The sequence below is a fragment of the Molothrus ater genome, chromosome 2, assembly GCF_012460135.2.
Source record: "Molothrus ater isolate BHLD 08-10-18 breed brown headed cowbird chromosome 2, BPBGC_Mater_1.1, whole genome shotgun sequence".
NCBI classification, from domain to species: Eukaryota; Metazoa; Chordata; class Aves; order Passeriformes; family Icteridae; genus Molothrus; species Molothrus ater.
The window spans coordinates 2,043,245-2,067,331 of NC_050479.2; the positions used below are offsets into that span (position 1 = coordinate 2,043,245).

The 24,087-nt window shown below is 43.5% G+C and overlaps 1 protein-coding gene across 6 annotated transcripts in view; it reads left to right on the forward strand.

The window, feature by feature from the left end:
* RUNX1 (RUNX family transcription factor 1) overlaps positions 1 to 24,087 on the forward strand; it is a 178,419-nt gene that overhangs the window by 112,337 nt on the left and 41,995 nt on the right. For all 6 annotated transcript variants that reach the window (XM_036383532.2, XM_036383564.2, XM_036383542.2 and 3 more), the window contains one exon: positions 4,428 to 4,532. In XM_036383532.2, the coding sequence (XP_036239425.1) occupies positions 4,428 to 4,532 (105 nt within the window). The remainder of the gene's footprint in view (positions 1 to 4,427; positions 4,533 to 24,087) is intronic.

Here is a 24,087-nt window from a genome sequence, read left to right on the forward strand (position 1 = left end):
GGTACCATAACACATAAAACCCAGGAGATGTTTATGGCCATGCTGTCATCCCAAACCAGGAATACCCACAAACCCCACATTTAACTCCCAATCCCTCCAATCCAACCCTTGTTAACCAGCCCCATAAATGATGAATAATTCAGGAGTGATAAAACCACTGAATCAAGCTGGATGGAAAGGGGACAGAAGGAGCAGGGAATAAAAGCCAGGTGGAATTGCTGGTGAGCAGCAGTGACCCAGGTTTATGGTTCATGGGGCTGTGGTTAACCAGGATGTGGTTCATGAGCACAAGGAGTGACCCAAGTGTCCTCCTGCTCTGCCAGCCCGTGTCACACGCCCACACAGGCTTGGTCGAGTCTGTTCTGGAAAAAATTGTTTTAAAAAAACAAAATCATCTTCTTTATTCTGGTCTTGTAGACTGGAATTACGGCCACATTTTGCTCCACTGTTCTTGGGGTTTCCCCTGCATTTATTTTCTACATAGAAACCTCTCCAGAACCTTCTAAAGAAATGAATTGACGCCGTGTTCTAGCAGAGCAGTTGACAAAAAAATCCCCAAACTGGAAGCCAGATGGAAATACTGCAGATTAGCCCAGTAAATAAAGTATATTTTTAAATTCTTTCTCTGTTTCAGTGGTCTAGGTGTTGTGCTTAGTGTTACAGGGAATTACATTTTGGAAAGGAGGAAAATCCCTGTCCAGGCCATTCACTTGAGTGCTGGACTAGATGATCCCTGTGGGTTCCTTTCTCTTCTTCTTTAATCTGGTTTTGTAGACTGAAATCACAGTCACATTTCACTGCGTTTCACTCTTGTTGGGGTTTTTTCCTGCGTTTATTTTCTATCTAGAAACTTCTCCAGAACCTTCTGACAAAATAAATGGACTATGTGTTCTAGCAGAGCAGCAGGTGTCAGAGCCCAAACTGGAAGTCAGATGGAAATAGTGCAGATTAGTCCAATAAATAAAGTAGATTTTAAAATTCTCTCTCTGTTTTAGTGGTCTAAGTGTTGTATTTAGTGATACAGGGAATTATATTTTGGAAAGGAGGAAGATCTCTGTCCATTTTACATTTCTATTTAATATTCTATTTAAATTTAGCTTTATTTATAGAGCAATTTCTATTTAATTTTTACATTTCTATTGAAATTTCTATTGAAATTTGGCCTTATATATAGAGCCATTTCTATTTAATTTTTACATTTCTATTTAATATCCTACTTACATTCCTATTGAAATTCCTATTGAAATTTCTACTGAAATTTAATCCCGTTCATGGAGCTATTTCTATTTAATTTTTAAACTTATGTTTACCATCCTATTTACATTCCTATTAAAATTTCTGTTGAAATTTGGCCATATTTATAGAGCAACTTCTATTTCATTTTTAAATTTCTATTGAGATTTCTGTTGAAATTTGGCCCTATTTATAAAGCTATTTCTATTTCATTTTTACATTTCTATTGAAATTGGGTCTTATTTATTGACCTATTTCTATTTAATTTTTACATTTGTATTTAATATTCTATTTAACATTCTATTTACCTTTCTATAGAAATTCCTATTGAAATTTAGCCTTATTTATAGAGCTATTTCTATTTCATTTTCACCTTTCTATTGAAATTTGGCCATATTTATAGACCTATTTCTATTTCATTTTCATATTTCTATTGAAATTTCTATTGAAATTTCTATTGAAATTTGGCCATATTTATAGAGCTATTTCTATTTCATTTTTACATTTCTATTGAAATTTGGCCATGTTTATAGAGCTATTTCTATTTCATTTTCACATTTCTATTGACATTTCTATTGAAATTTGGCCATATTTATGGAGTTATTTCTATTGAGTTTTTACATTTCTATTGAAATTTGGCCATATTTATAGAGTGATTTCTATTGAGTTTTTACATTTCTATTGAAATTTGGCCATATTTATAGACCTATTTCTATTTCATTTTCATATTTCTATTGAAATTTCTATTGAAATTTGGCCATATTTATGGACCTATTTCTATTTGATTTTCACATTTCTATTGAAATTTCTACTGAAATTTGGCCATATTTATAGAGTTATTTCTATTTCATTTTCACATTTCTATTGAAATTTAGCCCTATTGATAAGACATAACTGAAGCAAACAATAAAATTGTGTGGAAGGGAAGAAGCTCCTCAGTGGGGCTGGAGCCAGGTGCTGCAATGAGGGCGAGGGAGGAAGAGCCTCAATTTCCTCCCAGCAATTCCTGGTTCCCCTCTCGGGGTGGTGTCCCCAGTGTCTCTGGCTGGCCCCAGAGGTCCCTGCCAGCCCCGAGTCCCCTGCTGCAGAGACAAAGATGCTGCAGCTGCTGCCAGGCAATGTTTTTACTGCTGCCAAGGCCAACACCATCAGCTGAGGTCTTCTCAAAGGTGCAGAATGTTATTTCTGCTCTTTCACAAATGCCAGGAGTAAATGCAGGGATAGTGTTCAGTTTTATCTTCTTTTCTTCGCCAAGGTTGTGATTAAATGTGTGAGAGGGTATTTCTTGTTGGCACTCAGATGTTTATCAGTTCTTATCTCTGTCACAGCCTCACAAACCCTGAGTTCTGCAGCACTTCACTCCAACAAACTAAAAATGGAGCCCTGTCTCTCTCTCCAAGGCCTTTGAAGGGTAAACTGTCCAATTAACAAATGACACCTCAATTATTTTCACTTTTAACCCAATACCCAACCACCCGTGCCTGCAATGGGGACTTTTTTATCCAATGACACAAAACCACCCAAACCCATGGAGAAGAAGGTGAAGAAGAAGGAGCAGCCTCCACCCTAAACCCTCCATCTTGCTTTCTCTCTATTCCTGTATTCTAAACCCTTAAACTCTGAGTTTCCCCCCTGTGATATCACACACTTCTATTCAAACTCCACACCTAAAATCTCTGTTTTATTCTTGAATTTTGGAAGCTTCTCCATGACCTCAGGTCAAATTCTCTTGGGGATCAGTGCCTGGCAGCACAGAAAGTCTGGATTTCTCAGCAACCAGAGTTCCAGCAGGGTAGCAGAACTTTTCCCAAAACAGAGCCATGCTGTGCACAGCACAACTTGGAAAAGGCCTTCACAATTTTCTTGCTGAATAATAGAGAAACTGAGCCTTGTCCTCTGCTGTGGCTTCATAAAATGTTTTAATTCTCTGTGGACGAGCTGTAGGGATTTTTTTTTTTTATTTATTTTTTCCATTCCCTTCTTTCTTGGCATTGCAGCAGCAGCTGATTTTCAGAGCTGGAATTGATCTCCTGCTGGCCTCAGCCACAGCGTGGGGCTTTTGCAGCCTGCCTGGGGGATCTGAGCACCCACTCCTCTGTGGTTTGAACAAGTGCTGCTGCTCAGATTCCCGTGGCAGTTTTGGAAAAGCCACCCATGATTTCCCAACCTCCCTGAACCAAGTGCCTTTAGAAAGCCCAGGTAACTCACCAGAGTCAGGAATATCAGATAAACCCCGACTCTTAGGGGTAACCGCCTTTTTTTGTTACAAACAGAGTGTAGATGATTTAAATAGAAATTAATTTTGTTTCCCCGAAAGCTTTGAGCAGTTGCCATGGAGGGAATGAATCCAGCACCAGCATTCTACACCCCATAAAACCTTTCAGTGCCTTGCAGGGTGTTCGAGCTCTACCAGAAACAAGGAGTTTGCTTTTCTCAACCCTCAAGGATTTAATTTTTACATTTCTATTTAATATCCTATTGAAATTTCTATTGAAATTTCTCTTTAAATTTGGCCATATTTATAGAGCTATTTCTATTTCATTTTTACATTTGTATTTATAAAATATATAAATATTTTAAAATATTTAAAATATCTGTATAAATAGAATATAAATATTCCATTTAGCATTCTATTTACCTTTCTATTGAAATTTCTCTTGAAATGTCTATTAAAATACAGCCTTTTTAATAGAGCTATTTCTATTTCATTCTTACATTTCTATTGAAATTTCTTTTGAAATGTAGCCTTATTTATAGACTATTTCTATTTAATTTTCACATTTCTATTGAAATTTCTATTGAAATTTGGCCATATTTACAGACCTATTGCTATTTCATTTTTACATTTCTGTTGAAATTTCTTTTGAAATGTAGCCTTATTTATAGACTTATTTCTATTTAATTTTCACATTTCTATTGAAATTTCTATTGAAATTTGGCCATATTTATAGAGCTATTTCTATTTAATTTTCAAATTTCTGTTGAAATTTCTATTGAAATTTATCCTTATTTATAGACCTATTTCTATTCAATTTTTTACATTTCTATTGAAATTTGGCCATATTTATAGAGCTATTTCTATTTAATTTTCACATTTCTATTGAAATTTCTATTGAAATTTATCCTTATTTACAGACCTATTTCTATTACTTTTTTTTTTTTTCTCACGAACATTTTCCCTTTTCCTGTTGCAGGGAAAAGCTTCACCCTGACTATCACAGTCTTCACAAACCCTCCCCAGGTAGCCACGTACCACAGAGCCATCAAGATCACCGTGGATGGACCTCGGGAACCCCGAAGTAAGTGAGCTCAGGGCAGAATTCCCAGTGGGATAAACTGATTTAATGGAGGGGCTCATCCCCATCCACACCAAATCCAGCAGCATGTGGAGAAATGGGAATGTTTGAAGCTTTCAAATGGTTTTTATCCTGCCTTCCTGAAGTGTCCAGCTCAACCAGTGACTTGCATTTCTGAAATGCCCAGCCAGGCCTGGCTTGGCCCAAACCCAAGAGCTGACTGAAGGGATGCTGGGAAAAGGTGGGCAGCAGTACCTGGCACATCATTTCTTGCTTTTCAAACGTTAAGGGCATTTTAAAGCATTGCAAACCAATATGGCATTGATCAAACCCTTCAAACAGGAATAAATGCCATGGTTTGCTGCTTCCTGGAGTTCCCTGAGCCTCACCTCTGGGACAGCTTGGGTGAAACCATTGATCTGCACAGACAGCAAATCTTTCTTTGCTTTCTTTTTCTTTCTTTCTTTCTTTCTTTCTTTCTTTCTTTCTTTCTTTCTTTCTTTCTTTCTTTCTTTCTCTCTCTTTCCCTCTTTTCCTTCCTTCCTTCCTTCCTTCCTTCCTTCCTTCCTTCCTTCCTTCCTTCCTTCCTTCCTTCCTTCCTTCCTTCCTTCCTTCCTTCCTTCCTTCCTTCCTTCCTTCCTTCCTTCCTTCCTTCCTTCCTTCCTTCCTTCCTTCCTTCCTTCCTTCCTTCCTTCCTTCCTTCCTTCCTTCCTTCCTTCCTTCCTTCCTTCCTTCCTTCCTTCCTTCCTTCCTTCCTTCCTTCCTTCCTTCCTTCCTTCCTTCCTTCCTTCCTTCCTTCCTTCCTTCCTTCCTTCCTTCCTTCCTTCCTTCCTTCCTTCCTTCCTTCCTTCCTTCCTTCCTTCCCTTTCCTCCTTCCTTCTTTCTCTCTCTTTCTCTCTCTTTCTCTCTTCCCTTTTTTAAAAGACTAAAGCACCAGGAGGAACTGAAGGATTTGATGTTCCCAGGGAATGCCCAGGCCCTGCACACAGGGGTTGTGTTGTTCAGGTGCTGAGGGCAGCAGAACTCCAGTTCTGTCTGAGTGAAATGGAGTGAGGGTGGAGCAGATGTGCAAGGAGACATCACAGAATCAGGGAATGGTTTGGGGTGGAAGGGATCTTAAAGATCATTTCATTCCACCCCAGACAGCTTCCATGGTCCCAGGCTGCTCCAGCCCCAGTGTCCAGCCTGGCCTTGGGCACTGCCAGGGATCCAGGGATGGAATTCCATGCCAGCCCTGCCCACCCTGCCAGGGAACAATTCCTCATTGCCAAGATCCCACCCAGCCCTGCCCTCTGGCACTGGCAGCCATTCCCTGGGTGCTGTCCCTGCATCCCCTGGAAATTGTCTCTCTCCAGCTTTCCTGGGGCTCCTGCAGGCCCTGCAAGGCCACCCTGAGCTCAGCCCAAAGCTTCTCCTGTGCAGGTGAACAATCCCAGCTGTGCCAGCCTTTCCTCCCAGCAGAGCTGCTCCATCCCTCTGCTCATCAGAGGCAATCTTTGGCCTCAGTCACCACCCCAACAGGGCATTTGCATATTGTTATCAAAATGTAAATTGAGGTTTAGGATGAGTTTCTTGCACCCCTCCCACACTCTTGGCAGAAGTTCTGGATGTTGCTTAAGTGGAATTGTCCCGGGAGAACAGAGCAGCAGCACTCAAACACCCTGCAGGGAATGAGACTCACAGCTTGAGGCTGCTTAACCAGGAAAGAAATGTTTCATCCTTCAGCTAAAATAGTTTAGAAAACTCAGGTTTTCTTCTGGAGCCTTCCCTTACCTGAGTTGCATCATGATCCATGTTTTTAGTGGAAAAATCTGATATATTTTTTGGATTTGAGGACAGGCCTTAAAACACATACCCTGTCAGAGTAAGGCTTCTTATTTATTTATTCTTATTTCTTTGGTTTGTTGTTTGAGTTTTTTTATTTAAATTGTGGTTGAATTGTCCCTGAAAAATATCCTCAGTGAACCAGGCAGCTGCGCACATAAAAAAGGTATTTGCGTATGCAAATTCCAGATTTGCATATTCAATTACCTGGGCATGCTCACGGGTTGCAGACAATGAATAAACTTTAGTTCTTTTAATATGCATCTGCTTGAAACCAAATCCTCCTGCAGGCAAACCTTCTGCTGGAAATCAATTCTTCAGTTGGGAGAAGAGTTAATATTTAATGAGATTCTGCATTTTAAGGAGGAAGTGGAGATTGGATCCACACGGAAGCAGCGCTGGGATCTGCCTGACCCAAATGCATGCAAAGGCTTCCCTGGAATTCATATCCCATGGTTTAGGCAAATGAACTGCACAGTGAGGGAGGTTTGAGGCATCTCACCAGGAGAGGTTGGGCTCCCCCCAGCAGGAATTCACAGCTTTGTTATTGCTGAGTCATTCATGACACGGCACAAAGGGAGTGTGGGATCATGGAGTGGTATAGGGTGGAAGGGATTAAAGCTCATCCAGCTCCACCCCTGCCATGGCAGGGACACCTCCCACTGTCCCAGGCTGCTCCAAGCCCAGTGTCCAACCTGGCCTTGGGCACTGCCAGGGATCCAGGGATGGAATTCCATGCCAGCCCTGCCCACCCTGCCAGGGAACAATTCCTCATTGCCAAGACCCCATCCAGCCCTGCCCTCTGGCACTGGCAGCCATTCCCTGGGTCCTGGCACTGCCAAAGGGAGAGGGACTGAGGCAAAATCCAGGTCTCCAAGGGATTTTTCCAAGTTCACAGGACAATGCACCAGGCCAGGAATGGGATGGGCCAAAACCACAACAGCCATGGTGTGATGTTTGTCTGGTGTGGATTGGGAAAAGGATGGGAAAAGTGCTCAGAGGGGAGAAGAAATCACAGGTTCAAACAGAAAAGCAGCCAGAGAATCCCAGAATCCCAGAGTGGTTTGGGTTGGGAGGGGTTTTAGGGATCACCCAGAGCCACCCCTGCCATGGCAGGGACACCTCCCACTGTCCCAGGCTGCTCCAGCCCCAGTGTCCAGCCTGGCCTTGGGCACTGCCAGGGATCTGGGGCAGCCCCAGCTGCTCTGGGACACCTCTCCCAAGGCCTCACCACCCCCTGAGGGAGGAATTCCTTCCCAAAACCCCATCCAAGCTGCCATCTCTTTAAAACCATTCCCCTTTTCCTGTCACTCTCTGCCTGCATAAAAATCCTTCTCCTTTCCTTTTAGAACCTCTGAGCTCTCCCTGGAGCCTTCTCCTCCCCAGGCCCAACACCCCCAGCTCTCCCAGCTTTTCCAATGATTCTGTTTTGCTCCCTTCATTTTTAAGTGGGCTTCAAAGTCCTCAGATTTGACTTCTCACCAAGATTTCCACATCACAGCCATGCCCACTCCGACATTTTTTCCCTGCATTCCTTTGATGGATCTGTGGTGAGCCCTGTCAAACCAGGCCTGCCATGGACTGAAGGGATTTAGAAGGATTTCAGCCTTCTTGGATTGGGATGGGAATCAAAACAAAACCTGCTGGATTTGAGTGGTTTCCTTTCAGGAATGGATATGTGGGAACATTCCCCCAGCTCCATGACTCACTCAGTCACTTGGGCTGAAGGAATTCCAAACAGGCCGAGATGTTTTCTCCTGGCTCACCAGAGATCTAGACAAACCTGCTGAGCTCCAAAACCAACTCCAACAACAGCTTTTGATTAATTTCCTAAAACCAACCCCAACAACCATTTTTGATTCGTTTCCTTCATGGTTTTGATGGTTCTCAGACAGCCTGGATTCCAATAAGTGCAAGGGGCCAGGGGAAGTTCAGATTAGGGATTAGAAACAATTTTTCCCTGGCAGAGTGATCAGGCCTTGGGCTGAGCTGTGCAGGGAGGTTTGGAGTCACTGGAATTGCCCCAGAGGAGTCTGGATGTGGCCCTTGGGGACAGGGATTGGGGTGATGCTGGTGGTGCTGAAGGTGATCCTGAGGGGCTCTTCCAACCTTCCTGGGATTCTGTGGCTTTTGGGCTCTCTGGGATGTGTGGAGGTGACAAGAGGTGACAATAGCAGTGTCACAGGGCCACCTTTGCTCTGCACAAAGGCCTGTGGACACTGTGTTCCTGTACATCCCATCGTCCATGGTTGTTGGGATGTCCAGCTCTTTGGCCAGCAGCACGTCTAAATTTGCCCTCCAAACGGTGATAAATTCCCCTTTGTGGGAATTCCACATTTTCCTTTTTGTCCCATTGGATTCCTGTCTGTGCCTACCCAGAGAAAACTTCTCAAATTGTCACAGCTCATAAAGAGAGCCAAGGTACTTAAAAACCTGGCTCTTCCTCCCCTGCTTTCATTATGGATTTTTAAAACCTCTTTTGAACTGAGCATTTTTATTCCCCACTTCTGAATAAATGCTTATTTTCAAAATGAAGGGGTTTTTTTCTGAAAAGAAATCCTGCTGCACTGTCAGAGAGAAGGGCAGGATGACCTAACCCATCATTTTCTTCTCTGATTCTATGATTCATAAAGCAATTTCTGTTTTTATGAGCAAGGTCCATGGGGAAAATCATTAGCAGAAACCAGATCAAGAGTAGTGCTCCTGATGAAAATACTTTTGGTTAGGAAACTTGGTCGAAATAGTCTGAGTCCTAAATTAAATATTTCCCTTAGGCCATTTGACCTGCTGTGTACATCTCCTGAAAAATTAGGGTTTTTTTCTTCTTTTGACTGCTTTTTTCTGCTTTTCCTCATTGAATTGTTTTAGCCTACAAAGCTCTGAAAATTTTACTCATGGCCCAAGTGCCTGAAAGTGATGTGAAAGGAAAAGGCTACATGGATTTAGCCTAAAGTTAAGATGGGCATTAAATGTGATTATTCCCTGTTGGATATGTAGTTTTCCCAAATACCTTTGGGAAAAAGAAAGATATCCAAGAGTGGGATGCTGAGGGGTGTGGAGAGAGGGAATATTTTGCTGAGCAGGAGTTGAGAAGGAGCCTAAAAAGCTGCTGGTTCTGTTCTGAAGGAAATCTTGTCCTACCTGAGGTCATTTTTGGGGAAACCCCAAGAAACTTTTCCTAATACAATAAAAACAAAAGTCAAACTCTTCTCCAAAAAAAAACTTTTCATTATTTCAGTGGGCTTAATTAATATTAGTACCTTTATTTCTTCCTCATTTTCTGCTGCAAGTGCCTCATTTTGGAAGCTGAGGCTGAATTGTACCAAATAACAACTTAGAAACCATAAAAAATGAACCATTTCATTGTTGGAAAATACCCAACATTTAAATTTAAGTGGTGGGTTAGGATTAAATTTTAGTGGAAGGATTCAGCTCCTTCCACACGCCTGGAGTTACAGGAGCTGAGAGTTACTTAGGAGAAAAGACACAAAGGAGGTTCCAGCCCAGGGAGGAGCTGGAGCTGCTGCAGAGAGCCCAGAGGAGGCTCCAGGATGGGCAGAGGGATGGAGCAGCTCTGCTGGGAGGAAAGGCTGGCACAGCTGGGATTGTTCACCTGCACAGGAGAAGCTTTGGGCTGAGCTCAGGGTGGCCTTGCAGGGCCTGGAGGAGCCCCAGGAAAGCTGGAGAGAGACAATTTCCAGGGGATGCAGGGACAGCACCCAGGGAATGGCTGCCAGTGCCAGAGGGCAGGGCTGGGTGGGATCTTGGCAATGAGGAATTGTTCCCTGGCAGGGTGGGCAGGGCTGGCATGGAATTCCATCCCTGGATCCCTGGCAGTGCCCAAGGCCAGGTTGGACACTGGGGCTTGGAGCAGCCTGGGACAGTGGGAGATGTCCCTGCCATGGCACTGGCTGATTTTTAATGTCCCTCCCAACCCAAACCATTCCATGATACAAATTCTGTATGAAAGCAAAGTCACCTCTTTCCCAATACATGCTTCCATTTTTATTTTTTTTTAATTTTGAACAAAGCTTATGAATCTCTGAATTGTAACAGATAAAGGATCTCATGAAGGAAAGACAGGAATTCTTGGTTTCAAGGCCTTTTGTCTGGAGATTGAACTGAAATGTGATTATTTCATAGCACTCTTCCAGCCTTAACTTTTCTAAGCCTAAGCTTTTTCCTAAGCTTTTATTCCTTATATCCCATCCAACGCTGCTCTCTTGACACTTTAAAGCCATTCCCCATATTCCTGTCACTCCATGCCCTGGTGAAAATCCCTCTCCAGCACTTTTGTAGCCCCTTTATGTATTTATGGAATTTAACTGGTTGGCAACACAAAGGATTGTTAGATTCATAGGAATTCCTGGCACAGAGCAGTGCTGGTGAGGATCCTTTATGTCCTATCCATAAGTTCAACCTCAGTAGATTTTTAACACTCTCATCCTTGAGGATTCATGGTGCAGACACTCCTTTTCCATATGGGATGGGATTATTTTCCCTATCATTTTTCAGTCTCTCTGCTGAGGCTGGAGGGTTGGGATTGGGTGATGTGAGACAGGAATTTGTAATTTATTTAATTCCATGAAATGGTCAAATATGTGGAGCAGGAAACCTGGTGACAACACTGCTTTTCTGGGAGTGCAGTAGATCCTATGAATTGCATCTCAAATAATTTTGGGGTTTTTAAAATGAAACACAGAAGTGGTGACAGGCCAAGCTCCTTCCTTGAGAAATCAGGGGCAAGGGAAGCCAGAGCTGCTGCACTGTGGGTCAGGAATGAAGTTAAGTCTGACCCAGTCCTGCAGAAATTATTTCAAGCCGTTTCCTTAGTCACTTCATCCCACACAGTTCTTTTTTCACCCTTCATCATTAACATGATTTTCAGTCTAATAATTTTGGTGACCCTCCTTGATGTCTCTCTGCTGAAACCAGGGGGAAGTGCTCTGAACTGTGACAAAACCAGAATCAGCTGAATGTAGATTATTTCTGAACATCCCTCATTAGGCCTGACTTTCTCTTGCCAAATGCTCTCTCTACAAAGGTTTTGTAGCTGTTAAAAGCAGTGAGCAAGATGAAGATCTTTGGGCACAAGAACATTTTCCATAGGAGGGGGAAAAAAAAGATTTGAAGCAGAGGCTGGGGCTGGAAGGGATGGGTCTGGAGTTGGAGGAGGTGCCTGTTGTGGGTTTTAGGAAGTTATTTTGTGGAGTGGAGGTGCCTGTTGTGGGTTTTAGGGAATTATTTTGCCTTTCCCCTTCCCAGAAGGAGATTTGCTGGCACAGCTGAGCTGTTGGAGCATCAATCCCCCTGTCCCTCAAGACTGGCAGATGAGTTTTCCTGCAGAGTTTTCCTTCCCTCTGTGAGCTGATCCCTCCTTCCTCAGCTCCTTGGGGATCTGGGAGAAGGGAGAGGGAAACTTTCACCCCTCATGGAGGGCTCAGACACTTCTGTTTGCTTAAGAAGATTTTAGCAGTGCAGGACCTTTTCTAAAGCCTCAGTTTTTGAGGAGATTCCTGATTTATGGGTTCCCCAAAACACCACGTGTGTAAGGGAAAGGCTGGAGGAAGCTACGTGGCATTTTCAGTGAACAGCCCCTATTTTCTGCTTGAAATACAAGTGCGAAGAGTGAAAATCTGTTGAAGTTCTGGCTGCTGAGAATTCCAGACTTTCTGTGCTGCCAGGCACTGACCCCCAAGAGAACACTGCACTGACCTGAGGGCCTGGAGAAGCTTCCAAAATTGAATGACAGAACTGGGATTGTGGGTGTGGGGTTTGAATAGAAGTGTGTGATATCACAGGGTGGGAAATTTAAGAGTTTGGGGTTTTAGAACATAGTAATAGATATGGAGCAAGCCAAAAACTGGCAAAACTCCACCTGCTCTGCAGTTCCTGCCAGCTTTGCCTGCCCTGGATTATCAGCTGGAGCATTCCCTCCTTGCAGCCCCACACAAAACACCACAGGGCTTTTGCTTCATGGTGGTGAAGAATGGAAAAAAACTTTACTTTGGCTCTGCATCTCCATTTGTGCTTCTGCTCTTTGGGAATACTGGAATGTTCTGCCTGGGGAGGTGGTGGAGTGCCCATGCCTGGGTGTGTTTAACAAAGCCTGGATGTGGCACTGGGTGCCAGGGTTCAGTTGAGGGGTTGGGGCTGGGTTGGACTCAAGATCTTAAAAGTCTCTTCCAACCTGGTCATTCTGGGAATTCTGTGGATTCTGTGGAATTCCAGTGAGGAAATGAATTTTCTCTCAGTGTTCATGACAAATCTCACTCAGGCTGATCCTGTGCCTGTGTGAGGGTGTGCAAAGCAAGAGGGACAGAGTGCCTGGGGGAGAATTGTGTTCTTCCAATGCCTAAAGGGGTTCCAGGAGAGCTGCAGAGGGACTTTTCTCAAGGGATGGAGTGGCAGGACACAGGGAATGGCTTTAAGCTGAAGGAGGGCAGGGATGGATGGGATATTGAGAAGGAATTGTTCCCTGGGAGCGTGGGGAGGGGCTGGAATAGAAGCTGAATAGATTCAAGGTGTCCAAGGACAGACTGGGATAATGTGGGATAATGGATGGTGTCCCTGCCCATGACAGGGATCTTTAAGGTCCCTTCCAACCCAAACCATTCCATGATTCCATGAGAGGCCATGTCAGCTCTGCTTGGAATCATCAGGGCAGTTGTTGTCTGTCCTACAAGAACACGACGTCCTCATAAATCACTTAAACACATCCTAAAGAGACAGGAAGATGTGAACATCTTCCCTGCCTTCCTTAATCATGGAACAGATTAGGAACAGCATGTAAAAATGGGAGGAGGCAGCAGAAAGAATTTCCCCTGTCATAAACAAAACACGGAGACATTTTATTTTTATTTTTCTAATAGTGCCTGACCTTTGTTCCTTTATTCTTCCTTTGAGTTTGGAGCTCGAGTCCATCAAGCCCCACATCCACCAGGCCACCTTCTGGGGCTGACCAGTCCAGAAAAGCCAGGCTGTGTCACAACCCTCAGCACATAAAGCTAAAAAAAACAAAACCAGAAACATTTATGGGACAGTGTTGATTTAATTATTAAGGATTCTGTTTGCCTGATTCCTCCCTCCAGCCAGCACCACGGGCTGTTCCTCATTACCTGTCCCACGTATCTTCCCAATCTCACCACAAACAGTTTGGGTTGACCACACCACTTCCCTCTTGAAAGTTAATCCAGTTTGACTCACCCTGAGCAGCTCGGGCCGAGCCAAGGAAAACAAGGCAAAGAATAACCTGCTTGTATCCACTTTGGAAACTTCTCAGAGGCCCTGCTTTCAGAGTGCTCCACAGTAGCTCACTATATCTCCCTGCAGCTGCAGAGAAAATCAGGGAAGCAAAAAAAAAAAAAAAGGGTTCCAGAAAAGCCCAGGCAGAACCACGTGAAATTTATGAGTTCACAGTGGAGCCTTAGTCCAGAGGAGGAACCAACAAAACAAAATAGTCAAAGTCATTTCTGTGGAAAACCAGGTATTTTCAGCTATTGTGTGGCAACAGGAGGTGCTGGATTTGCTAAAAGCAAAGGTCTGAAGTTCAGGGGAGGTGTGCAGCCCCAGTTATGCTCTTTTCTTGGGCAGGAGCAAAGCTCCACGTGGTGAAAGTGTGAGCAGTCAGCACCTCCAGGGAGTAAATTGAATTTGGTGTTGCCAAATTGCCCTGGTTTATATAAACACCGAGGCATAGGACCTGACCTTTTAGGTGCAGGTGCCTTGCTGAGCCCTGGCTGAGGGTGAGTGATGGGGACCTTTCACTGCCTCGAGACATTGGTGATGAAATGTTCCTGTCTGAGCAATTCCTCTGCTGTTTGTACAACCACTGCCCTGTTTGGAGTCACTGCACAGGTGACAAATGTCCTCACCCCTGGCTCTTCCTGCTCAGTGTCTGGGTTTGAAAAGCCAGGTGTCTGCTGAGGAAGGCAGGAGCCTCCCTTGAAATCAAAAAATGTAAACCCCCTCCCTCCGAATTATTATAATTTTGAAATTATCAGGCAAAGATATGGGAATAGGAATAACAGTTCTTTATTAGGAAAACTAAAATACAAATGCAATAGTACAAAAAAAACCCCAAAAAACAAACCACTGCCAGAGTGAGAGCAGTCCCTGTCCCCCTGTGTGTCAGGGGGTGGCACAGCCCCATCCCATGGGGGCTCAGCCCTCCTGCAGTGCCAGCTGTGGCTCTGCTGGAGCAGGGATCCTGCACAAGGGGGGAGTTTTCCTCTGCAGCTCCAGGGCTGCTGGAGATGGGCCTGGGCTCCCTCTGGCAATGCAGGGCAGCAGAAGCTGCTCCTCTGGCAATGCACTGGGCAAAGGCTGCTGGGCTGTCCCAGCACCTCAGATTGGATCCAGGTAGGAATGCTTGGCTCCTCCCCTGGGCGCAGCATCTCCCCATGGGATGATGGGATTGGATCAGCCCTGCAGGGACACTCAGTGGCCATGGACAGCAGAGATCTCCTGCAGGGAGGATTGGCTGTGGGAGAGAGAAAGAAAAAACTGCCCCATGGACAGCAGAGAACTGCCCCAGCTCTGACAGATGGGAACAGAACACACAGCCCCATTTCCAACCTAAGACACTCAAGATGAGGGAGGGGCTCCAGAAACGAGATTGAGGTGCCTGAGTGAGGTCCCTGTGTCCAGCAGAAACCTTCTCCCAAGGGCTGCTCTTGTACCTCGAGTCCTGGGGCAGTTCTGTGTGTCTCAACAGAAGATCAAAAGCTCTTGGAGAATGTCCCAGGGAGGTTCTGAAGGTGGGGAAGGATCTGGAGGGGCTGAGGGCACTGGGATTGTCCAGCTGGAGCAGAGGACACTGAGGGCAGAGCTCCATGGGGCCAGTTCCTGGTGGAGCTGTGCCAGGAGGGGTTTAGGTTGGATTTTAGGGCAAGGTCCTTGCCCAGAGGGTGCTGGCACTGCCCAGGCTGCCCAGGGAATGGGCACGGCCCCGAGGCTGCCACAGCTCCAGGAGATGCCCAGGGTGGGATTGTTTGGGGATCTGGGCAGAATTGGAGTTGGATCATCCTTGTGGATCCCTCCTAACTCAGGATATTCCAGGATTCCAGGTGTTTTCAGCAGCTTTCCCTTGGAGACAGGAGGGGTTTTTTGTGCCTGTGTTTTATTTTTTTTCTTGGTTGCTCCCTGAGCTGGTGCTTGGCTGCCTGGGGCTCATCCTTCACCTTCTCTCTCAGGCAAATCTCCAGCTCTGCTGCCTCAGCCGTGGCTGGAGGGGATTCCTGGGGCACTTTGGGAAGATGCAAACCAGAAAGAAACAAAAGAGGATTTTGGCAAAGCAGTGCTTGGCTTGGGACTCATTCAAACATTGTCAAGGGCTTGGGGTTTTGGAAGTTGAGATGGGGGAAAGGGAAAAGAAAGCAAAGGTTGTAATTTTACAAACTGATTCAAATTTCATGATCAACTTCTTCCCTCCAAACCCCAAACGCTCCATGACTTTTACTTCATTGCCATGACCTAATTCCTGGGGTTAATTCCCGGCAATAATTACACTTCCACAAGAGGGAGGGCACAGATTCAGCAGAAGCTGAGGTGGATCTACTCAAAATAATTGTGGTTTTAGTGGAAATTCACTTGTCCTTTGCTGTTTGTACCTCTGAGGCCTCACCAGCAGAGCTGGGGGAGAGGAGGAAAAACTCCTGCCACATTCAGAAACGTGTCAAGATTGCTTTTTGTGGATTTGGGAGCTCGAGATAGACCTGAGGATTTTGTGTGTTCATCAGGAGGAGGGAAAGAGTGGGAGGCACCCTGGAGGGTTGTGGAGAGAGGGAAAGCACAGCCTCCACTCGTCCTTTTTCCCCGGACTGTTCCTCCCAAAGCTCTCCTGACACAACTGGGCTGAGTTTCAGTGATGGAAAGGGCTCCCAGCCGGCAATTAGAGCAGAAAATTGGAAATTGGAAGCCCAAGGAGGGTGTGGAGTCTCCATCTCTGGAGATATTCCAGAGCCACCTGGATGTGTTCGTGTGTCAGCTGCTCCAGGTGACCCTGCCTGGACTAAGGGAGCTCCAGAAGTCCTGAAAATTCTGGGATTCTGTGAGCTGAAGTTCATTTTCTAGAATATATCAGGTAAGAGGGTCTTGATCTGGGCCCTCCCAACTGCTCTGGTTTGTCCTGGGATGGAATTCCTTCTTTTTACAAATTTTCCTCTACCTGTGTTGAAAAAAATCTAAAATAATTTTAAAATTATTTTAAAAAGAAGAGCTAAGCAAAAGTATCTTGTCAAAATATTGTGTAATTACTGTTAAAACACAGAGGGAAAATTTTCCAGGACTTACAAAGGAGGTGCAAGGAGCTCTCTGGGGTTTTCCCAGGTAAAATAGGGAGAGCAGAAATCTGTAAATAATCCTGGCTCACCTTCTTGGTGTCACTGCCCACAGAAAAATGGTATCACTTGGTGGAAAATTTAAATGCTCAGCACAGCATCAGACCATAAACATCATTTTACCTGCAGTTATTCCAAGGGAGGAGCAATTCCAGCCAGGGTGAGCTTTGCAGGGGAACTGAGGAGAGAATTTACCTGGAAGGGTTTCCCAGTGTCCCAGAGCTCCTCTGGATCAGCCTGGCCATGGAGTCAGGGCCTCGTTCCCAACCCAGCACTGGGTATATATAATATAATATAATATAATATAATATAATATAATATAATATAATATAATATAATATAATATAATATAATATAATATAATATAATATAATATAATATAATATAATATAATATAATATAATATAATATAATATAATATATATAATATATTATATACAGTGCATAATATATAATACATAATATATAATATATATATCATATATCATATGTCATAATATAATGTATACTATATAACATATAATATATAATGTAAAATATATAATATGTAATATAGAGAATATACAATATGTAACATATAATAGAGACTAGAGAATATAGAATAACATACAATATATATATTCTCATATATAATATTAGAATCTCCTGACTGCCACCATGTTCCATATCTGGAAATGAGCTTTGTGCTATCCAGCACTTCAAAACAAAAACAGGAAAAGAAAAAAGATGTGATTGCTGAATGTTATGGTTTTGAAAATTATTTTTTTCTTGTAGAGAAGTCTCCATAATATTAATAGGAAGTAAACTGAAGAAAAACTATTCTAGAGGCAGTAAACTGACTGAAATTTTAGGTTTTGTTTCTTTACATTGTCCATGAAAAAGTTATAGAGGGTGCAGAAGTGCTCTAAATATTGTATTCTAATTCTTATTATTCTTTCTTTTAGTTACTGTTAATAAATTTTTCTTTAGACCCCTTTAAAGTTTTAAACCCACTTTACCTTTCTCCTAATCCTATCTCACAACAAAAAATAAACACATTAGTAATTAACCAACACCAAAGCCACCTCAGTCTTTAATACATTAATTATAAATTAATCTCAAAATCAATCAAATCTCAAATGAACAAACCAAAACCACGACGCTGATGAATCTCCTCAAAACTCTGCCGGCCTGATTTGTGCTGAGCACAGCAATCAGGTTTGGGTCTAATTCTGTTTTTAGAGGGCTTTTATATTATTTTTAATCCACGGAGGAGAGGTTGGTGAGCTCTGACACTGGGCTGATCCTTCTGAGAGGAGCTCAGGGAAAAAGGGAGGGCCAAGAATTTCATCTGTGGCACAGAGGAAAACAATGTTTAGGCATTGTTAACAAAATAATCATGCCCTTTTTTTTTGCATTATAGTTGAAAGCATTTCTGTTTTAAAGGTTTTCTCAGCTTGGTAATAATATAGAAGTGTTATATTTTAATTAATAGCAACACAAAATCGGGTTGGAAATTGTCTCTCTCCATGCTCCTGTGGATCCTTCAGGCCCTGCAAGGCCACACTGAGGTCACTCTGAACAATCCCATTTCTTCTTGGCCTTTTGCACATTTAATTACAATTATCAATTATTTTACATATCCACTGATCAATCTGGGCTCTCTCAGCTGCTTGCAAATTAAATTCAGGTGATTGACACCTTCCACAATCCCAGGTTGCTCCAAGCCCCGTCCTTGAACACTTCTGTGGGTGAAGAATTCATTTTTTAACAAGAATTTATATTGCAAAAAATAATAATATTTAGAATTTGTCCCTGACATATTATATTATATTATATTATATTATATTATATTATATTATATTATATTATATTATATTATATTATATTATATTATATTATATTATATTATATTATATTATATTATATTATATTATATTATATTATATTATATATCATATCATATCATATCATATCATATCATATCATCATATCATATATCATATCATATTAATTTTTTTTTCCATTAAACACAGTGTGTTCACTTCCTGGAATGATATGAGTACATTTCCTCTCATCATTATACAAAATAATCACATTAATTTTATCTCCAAGACACAGAACAGCGTTCAGCACTTTATTAATGGACACAATGGAATTTTGGTGATTTTTTTACCTCACTAAAGCTGGACCCAACCCTGTTAGAACCAGCCCTGCAAAGAGGGGATGTTTGAATCAAGGTCCAAAGTGCCTCTAAGGCAAACAGGTTTATTTAAACTCACTCCTTCCTTTGGTAAAGCCTGGCCAGACTCTGCATTTTCCTGGGAATAATCCCATTTTTGGGTGTGAAATTTCCTTTTCCACAGAGGAAAAGTGGAGAGAAGGGGAAGAATTCAGGCACAAAGGCTCAGCTTAGTTAAACTCCCCTGGTCTGGTTTAAAACCACACTGACCTCCAACCTTCCATGGTGGGATGGGCAACTGGGGGAAAAAAAACCCTATGGGTTGGGATAAGAATGGTTTAATAATTGAAATTAGAAAATAAAGAAAGAAAAAGGAGAAATAATAAATAATAATAGGATAAAGGATAAATAATAGTAAAAGGAGAGGAATGTAAAAAAAAAACTCCCAAAAAGAATGGGAGTGGATGACAACAAGTGACAGAAGAGTGGAGTAATTAAAAGGAAAAAACTTGATTAAAAGACAAAAAAAAAACCTCATAAAATCATAGAATGGATTTGTTTGGAAAGGAACTTAAAGATCTCCTGATTCCACCTGGATGGGGATATCCATTAACCCATTCCAAAAGTGTTTTCTTGGAAAATGGTCCTGGTTTTCCATAGAAATTCCAGCTGGAAGGAGGGGAGCAGCAATTCCTTTCCTCAGCCTCTGCTTTATCCAATTCTGCCTCTCTGAGCCTGAAAGGCATCTAAGGATGTCTGCAAAAATAAAATTTAAAAAAAATTAAAGGAAAATTCAATATTTCAGAGGAAGGTAAAGGTTCCTTGGCCTGTTCTGCCTCTCTGAATCTGAAAGGCATCAAAGGATGACTGCAAAAATAAAATAAAAAAAAAATTAAAGGGGAATTCAAAATTTCAAAGGAAGGTAAAAGTTCCTTGGCCTCTGCTTTACCAAATTTTGCCTCTCTGAGCCTGAAAGGCATCTAAGGATGCCTGCAAAAATCCCCCAAACAAAATTAAAGGAAAATTCCAGATTTCAAAAATTAAAAAAAAATTCCATTTCACTTCCTCTGCTTTACCCAATTCTGCCTCTCTCAGCCTGAAAGCATCTAAGAATTCCTGCAAAAAAAATTAAAGGAAAATTCAAAATTTCAAAGGAAAATAAAGGTTCCTTGGCCGATTCTGCCTCTCTGAACCTGAAAGGGCCTAAGGATGCCTGCAATTTTTTTCCCTATAATTTATTTTAAATTTAAAAAAAAAAAGGAAAATTTAAAATTTCAAGGGAAATTTTAAAGGAAATTTTGTTTCTTTTCCTGCACTTGTGCATCCCAGCCTGAGCCTCCACTGGCCTGGCATTCCCAGGGAAGCAGGGGCTGCCAGGGCACTTTGCTGCTGTCATTTCCCCATCCCCAATGCCAATATCTGGCCCCAGGCCAGGCCTGAGTGTTCCAGGGCTCTCCCAGGCTGTAAAAATGCATTTCCCTGCCATTCCCAGGGGAAGCACTTTCATCTTGCCCTGCCATCCCTGTGTAATATTCCAAAAAATATTCCAAAAAAAAATATTCCATGGCAAAAAGTCCTCCTGACCTCACTCAGGCAGCATTTGGAAGGGATAATCTAAAAAAAAAAAAAAAAAAAAACCCAAAAAAAAAGTGAAAAAGACCCTAAATCCTGTGGTTTAGCCAAGTTGGCTGCATGTCCTGTTTATTGCAGCATCCCAAACACTGACCCTGCAAGCTGAGGGGGAAAATGTGCATTTTCTTTTCTCTGTTAATTGATCCTTTTCTCTGTTAATTGATTCCCCTGCAAGCTGAGGGGGGAAAATGTTCATTTTTCTTTTCTCTTACAGAGAAAGAGTTTTGGTTTTGGTTTGTTCATTGGAGATTTTACTGATTCTGAGATTTCTCAGTTAATGTATTAAAGAGTGTGGTGGCTTTGGTGCTGGTTAATTCCTAATGCATTTATTTTTTGTTTTGAGGTAGGATTAGGAGAAAGGGAAAGCAGATTTAAAACTTCAAATGGGCATAAAGAGAAATTTATTAACAGGAGCTAAAAGAAAGAGTAATAAGAATTTCTCTCTTTCTTGATTCTTGTGAGAAATCCCTGGGGACACGAGGAGAGGAAGAAGGCAGTGGTTCCTCCTTGTGTGAGCTCTGTGCCAAGGTTTTCCTTCAACAGCTGGAAGTTTGAGTGATTTTCATCAAGATTTGTGGCCAAAGTGCTTCAGCAGAGCCAAAGCAGCTTCCAGACACCTTCCTGCTGCTCTTTTTCATCCTGGAAAAGGGAAGGGAGCAGGTTCCAAACCTCTTCCCTGCTGCTCTTTTTCATCCTGGAAAAGGGAGGGGAGCAGGTTCCAAACACTTCCCTGCTGCTCTTTTTCATCCTGGAAAAGGGAGGGGAGCAGGTTCCAAACCCCTTCCTGCTGCTCTTTTTCATCCTGGAAAAGGGAAGGGAGCAGGTTCCAAACCTCTTCCCTGCTGCTCTTTTTCATCCTGGAAAAGGGAAGGGAGCAGGTTCCAAGCACTTTCCTGCTGCTCTTTTTCATCCTGGAAAAGGGAGCTCTGGGCTTGTGGTCACCTCATGGGGCTGGCAGCAGAGTGGCTGTCCCAGGGTCACCTCCTGGCCCTGGGCAGGGCACCTCACTGCTCTGGCATTCCATTTTCCACCTGCAGAAAGGGTTAATGACAGTGCTGCCTGTCCCATGGGTGAGCTGAGGATATTTTGTCTGCCCCAGCAAGGTGTTTAGAGGGGAACTTCAAAGCACAGCTAATAAACACCAAAATGCAGGTCACCCTCACAAAGGGCTGCCTGTGCTTTGAGAGTGGCTTGGGAGAAATATTTATATTTGTTCCTTTTTTTCTGACACACTTCTTCACTTCTCTCCTGCAGAGCTCTGGTGCCAAACAGGTTCTGTGCAGTTAGAGGAGGAGGAATAATAAATAGATTTTTTTTTCTGGCTGGGGACAAGGAGGGTAAAGAGGCACTTTTGGAGCTGCATCTTGAGGTGACAATTGCCTGGCCTTGATTCTGAGTGTTTCCCACTCCAAATGAAAATGGAGCCATAAAAGCAGCAGAGTTCTTCTGAGGAAGAACCTGTTGGTGCTGCTCTTTCTCCCAAATGGAATTTCCACAAATTCAAGGGATGAGACAGATCTTGGCTGTGTCCCTGCACTCCTGGGAATCCCAGGCTGTGGAAAAGGGCCCACACAGGCCCTTTGTGGAACACCCCAAAAATCAGATTGATGCTCTGGGGCAGCACAGGAAGGGGTGGGAAGGTCCAAGTTTTGCACAGTGGATGCAGGGTATGAAGATACCATGGAAATCAGGAGGAATTTTGGACATTAAAGAGTTATTATTAGAGGTTGTTAAACCTTCAGATGGGCTGGCCAGGGAGGTTTGGAATGCCCATCGCTGGAGATGCCCAGCAGAGGTGGCACTCAGTGCTGTGGGCTGGGCACAGCTGGGACTCCCTGGGATCCTGCATTTCCAACCTCAGGGATTTTGGGATTCTGTCAGACAGGCAGAGATCCTCCCACAGCCTGGAGCAGCCTGGCACTGCAGTCAGGAGGGGTGGCAGGGGAAGGGGAGGTCACAGGGGGTCAGGCTTGGCCTTCCCGCTCTCCTTTAAAAGGAGGAGAAATCTGAGGAGGATCTGAAATCAGGAACAAGCGCCAGCGTGGGGCTGCACTTGGAAGGATGTGGCTCTTGGCTCTGCCAGCCCTGGGTTGATCCTGCTGGAGCTTAAAATAATCCCCGTGGATGAGGTATTTTACACATCTTGTGTGACTCCACGTGTTGGCATTCACATCCAGGGTCAGGAGCGCAAGGCTTGAGGAACTCCCAGCTTCTCTCTGCTGACAAATGCAGCATTTGCTCTCGACCAACCAGAATGGCAGATAAAAGTCCTTTTCATCTGTCTTTGCTTCTCCCCTCCTTTTTTATTTCTTTTTTTTTTTTTAAGCCCTAATGGGTCTCTTTAATGATGAAACCACTGCTATATAATATGTCTTTTTATATTTTAATTCCTCCCCCTCCCCTTGGGATAATTTACAGCACAGTGTGGAATCTGAGACAGTTCAAGCTGTGCCAAAGGGCCTGGCAAGGGGAAGAAATGCCGAGCCACTGAGATTTGGAACCATAAGACGAGTTATAAAATTTAATTTTAGAAATGCAGCTACTGGGAACTGCTTTTAAATGCACATTTTCCTTTTAGTGCATAAAATGGGCCTGTGTCTTGATTGAGCTGTCAGGGTGGCTTGAAAGAGTTCTCTGTGGAGGAAGGGGCCTACAGGGCTTTGCAGAGAATTTTTTGTTGCTTATTCAGTGATATTCAATGTTGAGAGAGGGATTTGTAGAAATGTTTATGGATAAAAAGTTAAGGGGGGGAGTGTGGAATAAGGAATAGTGGATAAAAAAAATAAAATAATACCTACTTTTTATGTAATCACAGAATGGTTTGGGGTGGAAAAGACCTTAAATATTATCTCATCCCACCCCTGCCATGGCAGGGACACCTTCCACTGTCCCAGGCTGCTCCAGCCCCAGTGTCCAACCTGGCCTTGGGCACTGCCAGGGATCCAGGGCTGGAATTCCATCCCAGCCCTGCCCACCCTGCCAGGGAACAATTCTTCATTGCCAATATCCCATCCATCCCTGCGTTCCTTTACCTTAAGGCCATTCCCCCTTTTCTTGTCACAAGTTCCCCTGTTTCTTCAAGGGAACAAGTAGAAAAATGAAGATGTTTGACCTCTGGGCTGGAGATTTGGGCTGCATTTCTGGCAGGACAGGAGGGTCCAATGGAAAGAAGGATAAAAGATAAGGCACAAGGATCCATGAGGCAGCTGATGTCCTGAGACAAATCCAACATGCAGAAATCATGGAATCATAGAATAGAACCATGGAATATCCTGAGCTGAAGGGACCCACAGGGGTCACCCAGTGCCACCCCTGGCCCTGCCCAGACCCCCAACAATCCCACCCTGGGCATCCCTGGCAGCGCTGGCCAAAGGCTCCTGGAGCTGTGGCAGCCTCAGGGCTGGGACCTTTGAAAAGGCTGGCACAGCTGGGATTGTTCACCTGCACAGGAGAAGCTTTGGGCTGAGCTCAGGGTGGCCTTGCAGGGCCTGCAGGAGCCCCAGGAAAGCTGGAGAGAGACAATTTCCAGGGGATGCAGGGACAGCACCCAGGGAATGGCTGCCAGTGCCAGAGGGCAGGGCTGGGTGGGATCTTGGCAATG